Raw genomic sequence first — 12,123 nt, 5'->3', positions numbered from 1 at the left:
TCAGCCTTAGTTTACTACTGCTAAAAAAGCACAGTGATAATTTCCTGAATCTTATCAATGGGTCATTTGTAAGAGGTAATTCATCAAAATTGGAAGGCGCTCAGAAGCTGCATTGATGATAACCATTAAAATGCGTTCAAAAAATTGAGCTGGAAAAAGTAACATACCCACAGCAGCAGAGAGTGAGAAATAGATTGAAAAACCCACCTGAAAAGATAAGTGTCCTCTTAATGATTACCTCTTCCTTTCTGAGGGTGTGTGAAGGTTCTGAATTACAGGGTTTTTTTAAAATATGAAAATGAAAACCATGTTTCTTTTTGTCTGTGCTCCATTTCTTATCTCCAAAAAAGCAGTTAGCTGCACCTGGGAGGGGCAGAATATTACAGGATGATGGTACAGCTTTCCTGCTACTGCTTCATTAGCTGGGAGATGCAGAGGATCTGTGACAACTCTCAGAAATAAGAGATGCAGGGTCATCCTTTTTCCAATCCAGAGGCAACAAAAGAGCGACAGAAACAGAGCTAGAAAGCAATCTGGTGAAAGCAGCCAGAGGAGTGTGCAGGGGAAAATAACAGCCTATATGAAACAAAGAAATAAACTTAACAGCAAAGTAAATTATACTGTTAAGCAGGCATTTTTTATTAACAGCTCTGGGGAACAAGCACTGGGGAACACTAGGGGATCACCCTCCATAAGTGCTCCAATGACTGGACACTCCTCTGCTGCTTATATTCACACAATTATTGCATAGTAATCACAAATTTTGGAAATTTTTAACATACATCTATACTAAGAAATAATTGCATAATCATAACATTAGTATGAAGTTAGTTATAATTGATTAGTTTCTTACAATACATCTATTAATTACCAGTCAAATATAAGCTAAGCACTCTGCTTCTAAACAATGTATTGTTAATCTTCTGTCTCCCTCTTGTCATGCAGAAGGATCTAAAACTTGAAAAATATCCCCTTGTTTTGCAGGTGGTCAGAAAGCATTTATCATTTTGATTGGTTAATGATGGGTATGTCTTTTATAACTCAACCACAGTGTACATTAATTAAGCAGCTTCTCTTCATATATATGCATTGGACAGCGTAGGAAGGAGCTCTAAAGAGGGGGCAGAACGTAATACTGGAAAGAGAAGGTACTGGTGGGTACCAAGACGTGGGCTGTCTCCTCCACACCTGTGAACAGGGGAAGGGTGGGGAGTGACACAGGAGAGAAAGGAAAAACAGCTTTGTGGTTTAAGTACCAAACTGCACAGCCTCAGAACACCCAGGCCCTGGTCCAAGTCCTGCAAATGTCTCTGCTGTGGAACTGGGGGAACTACGCATGGTCTTTATGTTGCTTTTCTTCACTTCTGTTCCTCGATCAAGGAGGTACTAATCCTATTTTTCCCTCGTTCTTTGCCTGCCATCTCTCTACATTGCATGCTTTTTGAGACACGGACTGTCTTTTGCAGCTCATATCTGTAGCCCGCTAAAAAAATGAGACTGTAACCTCTGTAACTATTACAGAGACTGTAACAGTGAGACTATCTGTCTCTCTGTAATTACACATGTCTCTCTGTATTACACATGTAAAAACAGTAAACAGACAGAGACAAAAAGGTGAATTTAATTAAAGGTGAGATGAACTGAGCAGTCTGAAAGGAAGAGAGAGGTTTTGGGGAGGTACACACGAATGCGTAAGGGGCAAAGAACGACTGTTTTGAGGCAGAAGCCTCCATTGCAGTACCTGGAGGACAAAAGGGAAAGCTGAAGCAAACATGGCTCTAGAAACAGGGCCTCCTTGAGGGCAGAAATCTGATGGGAAGAAAATGTGATAGAAAGAGGGGACATCGTGTGAGAAAAGCAGCATCTGGGGTTCACATCTGAGTGGCAGAGTGGAATTGGAGCAGAGCAGATTTCTCTTAATTTCTCTATACACTAGAGCTGTGTGGGGAAAATTATCATTTCCTTCCCAATGTGCTTTTTGCTTAGATATTGTGATTTGTGTCTCTTTTGTTCCCTGCCTCCCCATCTTAAAAAAACAAAAAAATATTGTCTCTGAAACACTACTGAATTAATACTATCAGGAACTAGAAAATTCAGAAGGTAATATAGTTATAATAGAAAATCTGGGGTTCTGTGCTCAAATAGAGCACGCCAAGGAGGTCTAGTATTGAGGAAGCATCTGTATCAAAATTGAAACAACAGACACAAATACACTGCAGAGCTTTAAAAGATCCTGAAATATTATTTTTTTGCTTTACAGGTGTGTTCATTTTGAACACTGTATTGTTTTTCACTGTCAGAAAATATTTTTAAAGCAAAATCCCTGTGACAGGTGACTCTAAGAGGCTGACAAGTCCAGTCAGAGAACAGAAACACAGTGTCCTGCAAGGCACTGGCTGATTTGAGCTTTGTTTCAGCAAAGGATGTAAGCGTGTTCTTAACCACCAGCATGAGCCCAGTCCCAATGACTGCAGCTGAACTCAGTTTCTCACACAAGTCCTTATGCAAAATGAGCCTAGAGTGCTCAGCTTCTCATAGGACTAAGCTTTGTAGCATCTCTGTTTCCAATTATTTCAAATTTCAAGTATTTCCAGCAAGTTGCTCATGAGTAAGACACCAGCCAGGCACTATGTGCCAAGTAACATCAAATAAGTAGTTTGCAGAAATCACAAGCTGTTTGCAGACAACTCACAACTGAAATAGAGGTAAAATTTATCTGATAAATTATTCAACACTAATGATTTGGCCAGCTTTCCTGAATATATAGCCACAGGGATGTATGACACCTTGGGGAAGGCATCAGATAGAGATGCATTTGAAGTAAACTAAAGAAGAGGTCCAGACATAGGTCCAGAGCAATCTTTAAAGAGAGAGTGAGAGCAGCTATGTGGCCAAACAGAATGAAGTTTTCTTTATAGCCAGTCCATTAGAAAACACAGAGCAGGTTAGTTAACTACCAGGGAAAAACAAAACATGAAAAGCAAAACCAACTATTTGTTTTCAGACAGCTTTTCTTTGGCAGCTGTGAGTTCCTGCTAACTGTTCAGAAGCTGAGCAGGAGCAAAGGCTAAATCAGGTGTGGTAATGGGAGCAAATTCTCCCTGGTGAGAAGCTGCTACTATCAGGGAGGAGGTTACTAGGAAGTAGCTTGCAGGAGTGAGAAGAGTCTACGGGTGAGATGAAAAGATATGGGAGAGAATATTCAGCATGGGCAGGATTAGAGCTGTGCAGACTCTTAATCTAGGCAGCCCTTTCTCTACACCTTTATCTGTCATGGTGCAGCCACTGTGTGCTGCAGTGCTGGTATAACCTGGCCATAAAACTGGATTAACTGGCCTGCGAGGATCATGGCTGAACAGAAGAGGAGCACGACAATATGCCTTTGTTTACACGTTCACTTCTGCGAGTTAGACACAGATCTTTGCTAGTAAAGGGCTTAATTGCTGGTATGCAATACCATCAACTGAATGCACAAAAGTAGAATTAGTGTTAGGGGAAGGTTTTTGCTCTTAGTGCAGTCTATTTCTAGTATTTTCTGCAGTATCTAAAGGTTATTTTTTAGTAAGAAAAAAAATCCCACTACCAGATGAATTTATTTTTAAATAAAAATGGCAAAATTACCGTTCTGATTCAGCCCTTGGAGAGAAACCCTGCTGTCTCCCTCCCTCAGCCTTTCCTTTTCGGCTCTTCCCTACCAGCAAAAAAAATCCAGTGACTACCTCTAATACGACTCACAATTTCTTCAGCAAGAGCATGCAAGAACGGATCCCTGCCAGTTTCTCTTATTCCACAAGGTTTTGAGCCCCAGAAGAAAGTCTGTCTTGGACTCTGACCCACTGAAGTTAATGACTCGTAGAAAACATTAAGACTGAGTCCTTAATGAACGCTATTCTATACCACCTTCTGTTTCTTCTTTTTATGGATATACATTACAAAGCTCAGGGATAACATATATTTATGCAATATTAAGAACACAAGCAAGTTTTATTTTTACTCTGCCAAGCTTGTCAAGAATCAGCAAAGTTTTGCTCCTTTGCCTGTTTAGCTGATTGCTTGTCCTGATTTGGAAGTTTTGAATGCAAAGCTAATTTTTATGTCCCTCTAGCCTCTTATTATTTACTGCACTCTCTTTTAATGAGGGGGGCATGAAGCCTGACTCCCTCTTCCTTCCAGGTTAGTCAAATTTGATGTGGAAATTGGAAGATAATAACATATTTGATCGAGAAAGACACCCCAAAGGCACTGTACTGCCCAGACCGAGGAGCATGTTACACTGGGTTTCTTATGAAGACAATCGCTACCTTGTAATTGCTCTTTTCTAAATGAACACCAGACCACGACTCACACACCACCCTCCACACACAACGGCAAGCTGTTATTTCATTTTCTCTGTATGCAATTTCTTTTTATTCATAGGGGATTAATTTTGCGTGGAGCTTGGGGAGTACCTGTCGTGCAGATGCAGTTACAGTAGCTATTTTCACGCAACCACTTGCAGACACGACTCTTTTCAAAATGCCCTTTCAGCCCGATGGTTGCATTTGAAGATATTGCCATGCAGTTGTCTATCTTTTAATACCACGATTAACTATTTGCGCTACTACCGTGTCGACCCGGCGGCTGAACGGTTAATGCAGGCTGTATGAGGCAGAGCTAAAAACGCACCCTTTGCTGCTCCTCCCTGCCGCTTGCGGCTGCCCTGCCGCCGTTAACCCGCAGTGGCCTTCAGCTCCGCGAAGAAGCCTCCGGCGCCGCAGGGCGCCCCCCCCGAGCCCCACTCGGCCACCGGCGGGCAGCCCGCCACCGCGGCGGGGGAGGCCGAGACTCCCCGTCCCCCCGCGCCTTGCGCCAACCTCCCTCTCAGGCCACAGCCCGGGGCGGGGGGACACAACCCGGCCCGCGCCCCCTCCCGCTCCCGTCGGGGGCCCCAGTGCGCAAGCGCCTCGTCCTCTACTCCCCCCGGCACACAGGCGCGCGGGGGATGGGGGGTGGTGGGGGGTCAACTGAAACGCTGGCGCGCGCGGCGCGACGGTTAACACGTTAACGAGCCCCCAGCCAGAGGTGAAGCGAAGGCAGTTGCGCGCCTGCGCAGTGCCGCGAGAAATCTGCCCCGGGGCGGGGCGGTGGGCGAGGGAGCGCGTCCCCTCCCTCGGAGCATGCGCGGCGGCGCAGCGCACGCTCGATGGGAGAGCGGCCGGGGTGGGGGGGGGGCGGGGAGAGGCGAGGGGAGTTTGCGCAGGCGCAGAGCGAGGCCGCGGCGAGGTCGGTTGGCGGCTGCGCAGAAGGTCGGCGGGGGAAGGGGGGGGGGTGCGCGGCGGGGGGAGGGGAGGAGGAGGGGAGGAAGGAGGGGGGCCGGGAGCGAGGGAGGGTTTATCGGGCGGCCGATTTTGGTTAAAATATTCAAAATGGCGGACGGAGGAGCAGCGAGTCAAGATGAGAGTTCGGCGGCGGCGGTGGCGGCAGCGGCAGGTAATCATTACTGCATTTTACATATTCATATTCATACTCGCACACGCGGCCCCCCCGCCGCCCGCCCGCCCCGCTTAGCATAATTTATTAGTACTCAGGATTATTATAATTAACGGCACAGGAGGGAGCGGGGGGGGGGGAAGAGAAGCAAAGCAGCCTCCCCGTGCGGGGAGACAGACACACACACACACGCTCCCTCCCTCCCTCCCTCGCCTGCCCGCTCCCTCACACGAAGCCGCACTTGCACCCGCTCGCACGCCGGGGCACCGGCGCCGGGGCAGGCAGTGGGGCGATGGGGGGCGGCGGCGCGGGCGGCGGCAGCGCAGCGGCCAGGCGGTGGGGTCAGGGTGGGGAGTCGGCGGGGGGATGGGGGGAAGCCGGGAGGGGGGAGGTATCCGCGCACCCAAAAGCGGTCGGAGGTGGTTAGCCGCCACCCCGATGGGCTCCCCCCCCGCCCCGCTCCCCTGGCCCGCACGCCCACAATAAAAGCCGCTTTACATATTCATGGTGGGGGGGAGTGCTGCTGGAGATGTCCCGGCGGGGACCGCGGGAGGGGTACGGCCCGCCGGGCTGGGGGAGGCGGGTGGCCCCCCGAGTGGGGCAGGGTTCCCCCGCCGGCGCGGCGGCGGCAGGACGAAGGGGGACGGGGGTGCTGGCCCCTCAGTGGGGCCGGGTGAGGGAGAAAGACTTGGTTTCCTCATCTCTCTTCTCATTACCCGCCCCCCCCCCCCCCCCCGCGTCCCCCCCCAACAAGGGTTATTTTCTCAGAGCCTGGGGCCTGCAGGCATAGGGTGTATGGGTGCGGATGGCCCCGGGGAGGGGTAGGACGACAGCGTGGTTTGCATTTTTATTTAAGCTCCCCCTCCTCCCCCTTTCCCCCCTTAGTAAAGGGCAGGTTCGGTGTGGGGTGACTTGGGGGGTGCGCGGGCAGAGTTTCTCCGTGCCCCTCTCCGACGTGAAAGGCCGCGTGTTTCCACCCCCTAAGCTGGATTTGCCCCGGTGGTGTTTGTCCTCCTCCCCCTTTGCCCTCTTGTTTCCGCAACCCCGAGGGCTCGGGGGCAGCAGGGTGCTGCGGCCCCTGGACAGGCCCCCTGGGTGCAGGGCACCGGACCCGCGTCCTCTTCCCCCCCCCGCCCCACTCGCCATGGGTATCGGGGCAGGTGGTGGTGCCGGCAGCCTCAGTGGGCTGGCACTGGGGGTGCGGGTCCCGTCCCTCTCCCTCGCTAGCTCTCTCTCCATCTCCTTCTCATTTGAATAATGTCTAATTCGGGGAGGTTTATATTATTGAAATGGCCGCCTGGCTTTCCCCGCCTCTCATGTTTAGTAATTCAGACCTTTAATAACAGCCACTCAGAGCCCAACGCCGTGTTTATATTTTACATTCGCCCCATGTGCTTTTGTGGTTCAATATGATTCTTCTCTCTCGCTCTCTTGCTTTTTAAAAATTTTCTTGGCAACCCACAGAGCCCCGAGATCAAACCCAGGCTGTGTGAGGAGAGGAGGGGGAAGAGCTAGGCCCTGGCTCCTCTGGCAGGCGCCTAGGCCTCTCTCTCTGCTGCTTGATTTATTTACTAATAACCAAAATGACCCCCCCATCTCCACTCCACCCCTGCCAGCAAAAACAAAACCCTCCTGGGGCTTGAGCAGCATCACATCTTCTCATAGATTCTCAAACACTCATGTCTTTTAAATAAGGAGCTTATTTTTAATTTATAGCAACTCAAGACTGTAAAGCTGTTCCTTTCATATCTGCTTTTCAGAGGCTTGGGCATTTTTGGTCCCTTTGTCCTTGGTTCTTTTCCTTAAAGGAGAGTTGCTTCTAATTTACGTTTCCTGGCACTGAGAGCTATAGAAGACACACTCAAAAATCTGAACAGCTTTCCTCCTCCCTCTGAACACAAACAGAATTGAATACATTGAAGATAATCTTATTCACCTTCTTTTTGCTTAGTGTGGATGCAGTTTAACAGTGCAGTGTGTCAGATGGTTTTGTCACTGCTTGTATTTTGACTGTTCTGGGTTAGGTTTTTTCTTCTTTCTCTTTCATTTAGATTTGGCTTTCAAAACAGAAGATACTACTAGGTAATACAGGATCTAGAAAGGAAGATAAGTTTTCTATGCTTGTGTCATAAGAAAACCAAGTGAAAATTGAAATTAATCCTCTTAAATTGTCTGGAATAATTAAGTTTTAAACCAGATATTTGCCTACTTAGAAAGAAAACAAATGGACTACTTCATTAGAAAGAGGCAGTAATTAAAAAAATATTTATGCAGGGATGGGTTTCAGATAAAATTCTGTAGGTTTTCATTAGTGACCATTGTTTTCACCCTGTGGAGAAAAAGGACCTAACATCAGGGTACTTCAAAGTAGCTGTGCCAGATTAGCATGTAAACATTTTTAGAAGCATGACTAGGAAGAGAGTTCACATACAAATGCAGGCAAGGTATTTTGTAGTTTGGTTCTAGATTTAATTTGTCACAAAATACTATACTGTGACTAATGAAAAACATTTTGATTTAAAAAATAATGGCTCAGGTTATTTATCCTTTTTCTTCACCCTTGGTGAAGACAGGCCTTGAATACTAGAAGAAAAAATCTGTAGAAGCGGTAATGAGACTATTCAGGTGACTGACTGTTTCACAGACCAACAGCACAAGGCTGGCTGGACAAAAACCAGTAATATGATTTCATGCCTTAAATAGCATATGTTTTTGCACTCGCTTCACAAGAAGTGGTCAAGCCGATGATGTCATTGGCCAGAGGACAAGGTGCAGTTAATTTGATTTATTGACCTGGGGTGAGGTGTAGCACTGAAACCTTCTCATAGGGAAACCATTTATCTGAGGACAATTTCCTTTATAGCAGCAATTTAACCACTGCTGAGACTGTAGATATTTTATCCAGCATGATAAAAATGTACATTGCATCTTGCAAACAAGATTTCTTTGTCACTGACATTTTAGTAATTTTTATAGAATGGAATACTGGACAGTGGCTTTTTGCAGTTTTATGGCCAAGCTGGGGTTTATAACTCTGAATTCAGGTATTTACATGCCAAAATACAGATGTATTTATCTCAAACATATATTTGTTTGCCTGTGTTGTAGCTTAAAATTTTACTTGAACGTGATGTGGATAGAAATGTGCCTTCACCAGTGAAGCCTCTAGGCAACATGTTTGTGGGAAGCTCCTTTTCCCAAATTGTGGCATCATCTTCACTTGTTGGAAGGTGCCGAGACTAGTGCATGGATATTACTCTGCAGTCTTGAGTACGGACTCAGTAAGTTTGCAGAACACACAAAATTGGGTGCGAGTGTTGATCTGCTGAATGGTAGGAGGGCCATGCAGAGGGATCTGGACTGGCTGGATCTTTGGGCCGAGACCAATTGTATGAGGTTCAACAAAGTCAAGTGTCCTGCAGTTGAGTCACAACAATCCCAGGCAATGCCACAGGCTTGGGGAAGAGTGGCTTGAAAGCTGCCAGGAGGAAAAGGATCTTGGGGTGTTGATGGAACAGTGGCTGAACATGAGCCAGCGGTGTGCTCAGGTGGCCAAGAAAGCCAACAGCATCCTGGCTTGTATCAGAAATAGTGTGGCCAGCAGGACTAGGGCAGTGGTCATCTCCCTGTACACAGGGCTAGTGAGGCCCCACCTCAAATCCTGTGTTCAGTTTTGAGCCCTTTGCTACAGGAAACACATTGAGGTGCTGGAGAGAGTTCAGAGAAGGGCAACAAAGCTGGTGAGGGGTCTGGAGCACAAGTTGGATGAGGAACAGCTGAGGGAACTGGGGCTGTTTAGCCTGGAGAAGAGAAGGTTGAGGGAGAGACCTTATTACACTTTACAACTATCTGAAAGGAGGTTGTATCATGGAGGGTGTTGGACTCTTGTCCCAGGTAACGAGTGTTAGGAAGAGAAGAAATGGCCTCAGGTTGTGCCAGGGGAGGTTTAGATTGGCTATTAGGAAAAGCTGCTTCATGGAAAGGGTTGTCAGGCATTGGTATAGACCGCCCAGGGAAGTGGTTGAATTGCCATCCCTGGAAGTGTTTGGGAGGTGCGTAGATGAGGTTCTCAGGGACATGGTTTAGTGATGGACTCGATAGTGCTAGCTTAATGGTTGGACTCGATAATCTTAAAGGTCTTTTCCAACCAAAACAATTATATGATTCTGTGCTAGTTTATCACTGGTGAATGTCAGATTTTTAAGCTGCTTCTTGCACCTTCTTCTGTCAGTGGTGGGTGGGTTAGTAAAAGAAACTAAAGAAACTTTTTTTTTCTTCCCTATCATCTTCCTGGCTGTGGTGAGAGTAAAGGTTGTGCTACTGTTGCAGTGCTTTCTAATTCTTACCAGGGGAATATGTTCTACTATTTTGGCTGACCTTATAGCTTTTATGTTATTATGGCCAGAAGGAAGAAGGGTTGTCCTCCCCATGAAATAGTTCTTCTGCTCAGTTATCAAGGTAGCTCTGCCTTTTTTCTGGTGTGTGATGGTTGTGGGTATTTTTATGGTGTTCTTTCTTTTGTGAATTTTGTGGTGTGGTTTTTGCATGTGTGAGTTTGTTGTGGTGGGTGTTTTTTTTTTTTTTTTTTTTTTTTTTTCTTCCTTTCCAAAACTGACCAGAACTTAACCAGCCTAACAGCTGGCTGGAAGAAAGGCTGTGTCAGTAGCTATGCTGCCATATGTGGAGCAGAATTGGGAAGGTGTGTGGTATGGGGATTTCACTAGAGGAGATGGAGCTTATTCATCGCTTCTTAGAAGAAAGGGGGAAGAATCTGAGCTTCTCACCCTGTCATTTTAAGAGGAAAAAAAAAGAATCTCAGGTTTGTTGTCACTAACAATTTCTCAAAGATTAGCCTGCAGTAATAATTCAAGCAAGTAAGTGTTAATACTGACTTCCTGATGCTGAATGTGGATAACTTCTGAATGCTTGTTTTAGCAAGTAATGATGATGATGTCTGGAGCCAATTCACTTGATGGAATCAGTGAGGTAGCCTTCAAATCAGTCTGTCTGTTAAACATAGGAAGCACCAGTATATTCTGTGTTAGGAGTCTCTTATGCAGTGTGATGAAGTGTTATTCCTACATTTGCTTGATCATAAAAGTGTATTGTACAGAAAAACAATACTTTGAACACCATTGCCACTTGAATAATCTTTGTCAAATTTCAAATGGTAAATTCCACATTTAGAGTGGTGCATTTTTGCTGTTCTTTACATTCAGATGTCTGAGGATGCAAAGAAATTTGGGCTAAATGTTTTGCCCATGCTGTCCAGAATGTTTTTGTTTGGTTGATCTTTTGTCCAGCTTCTTTCTGTTAAATAGGTTCATCTTTCCCAGAGACATGTTGGTTTTCTCTCCTGGTTCTCTGGTAAATTTGCAGTAGTTTTTTGTAGCATGCAGTAAGTTTTGTTTTCCTCGGATTTTGGCTCAATTCAAGACTTCAAAACAGATTAGAGCATTTTTAATGTGCAAAACTAGTCAGTAAATTTTCTTGTCTCTTTTCCAGCATTATTTTCTATTCCCCTCAAACTGTTGCTTGTAGGACAATAATCTTGATACTTATATTTTATACAGCTGACAATTAGGCAGCCTCTGCTACTTGCACTTACAGCTTTATTATTTTTATCTTGAGAGAATCTGTGACAGTCTTGGCAAATGACTGTCTTTTATGACATATGTATTTTCAGTCTCTGTGACAAAGGTATTGTCAAAAGAAAGTGTTGAACAAAATTAAATATGACTTGAGTGCCCCAAATGTGATATACTTGCTTTGGGTGCTTACGCTAGTACGTGCATGAACTGACTATCTTGTGTTGCTGGATAGACTTACAGTGCTGGGTGTTTACTACTGCAGAGATTTGCTTCTGTGTTCGCAAATTTTCCCACCCCTTTTCCTATTGTGTAGCGTTGTTATACCAGGGCAAGCTAAGCATGGGATTTGTTGGACTGAGTGCAAGAGATAAATTTAAGTGAAGATACTGTTTTTGATTAGTGTGTATTAAGTAATTGCTTGTATTTCACTCAACTGTGAGTTGCTAATCTGAGAAAAAACATGTACATAGATGTATTTTCCTTTCTGTAATTATTTGCTTTAAATTTATTGAATTGTGTGAGTAGACCCTCATGCTGCTTTGTGCACACCTTTCTCTGTGGAAAAGGAAGTAATTACTCAGGATCTCAGTATTATCCTTTCCCTAGTTTCTTGTCTCACAACTAGCTAGGAAATATCCACTTTTCTTAACTATTATAAACTATGGGCTCTATAGTGCATTATGAAGTCTTTGCAAAAGCATTTTTTTTATACTCTTGCTGGCTAATTGAATTACTCTAGGGTTAATAAAAAACACAGTTAAGTGACGAAGTGTTGGTTTTATATAGAGGATTTACTGGGTTCCAATCCTGAGTTGGTCACCAGTTTTGCTTGCTTTGCTGTTCTGGGCTAAATCTGTGTAATGGGAATTACAGAACACATTTTCACATAGATGTTGCTGGAGAAATAATTGGCTAATGTTTTGCAGTATTTCTGAAGGTAAGAGAACTGTGAGTCTTCTGCTTTTACATGTAATCACCTAAGCTTGTGCCCAGGTTAAACTTTGCTTAGGATGTTTCAGTGCTGGTACTGTTCGTGTGCTCTCATCAGCAATGAAGGCCTCCT

At 45.4% G+C, this 12,123-nt stretch overlaps 1 protein-coding gene across 19 annotated transcripts in view; it reads left to right on the top strand.

Annotated features, from left to right (window-relative positions):
* Positions 1–5,349: 5,349 nt before the first annotated feature.
* POU2F1 (POU class 2 homeobox 1) overlaps positions 5,350–12,123 on the top strand; it is a 122,709-nt gene continuing 115,935 nt past the window's right edge. For 4 of the 19 annotated variants that reach the window (XM_065077013.1, XM_065077002.1, XM_065077041.1 and 1 more), the window contains exon 1: positions 5,352–5,469. In XM_065077013.1, coding sequence (XP_064933085.1) covers positions 5,406–5,469 — 64 coding nt within the window. In that variant the 5' untranslated portion in view covers positions 5,352–5,405. Of the gene's footprint in view, positions 5,470–12,123 lie in introns of all 19 variants that reach the window. The other 15 variants (XM_065077092.1, XM_065077084.1, XM_065077076.1 and 12 more) reach the window with 6 other exon arrangements.

Source organism: Columba livia, chromosome 1, assembly GCF_036013475.1.
Source record: "Columba livia isolate bColLiv1 breed racing homer chromosome 1, bColLiv1.pat.W.v2, whole genome shotgun sequence".
Classification (NCBI taxonomy): Eukaryota; Metazoa; Chordata; class Aves; order Columbiformes; family Columbidae; genus Columba; species Columba livia.
This window is presented reverse-complemented; position numbering and strand designations above follow the sequence as displayed.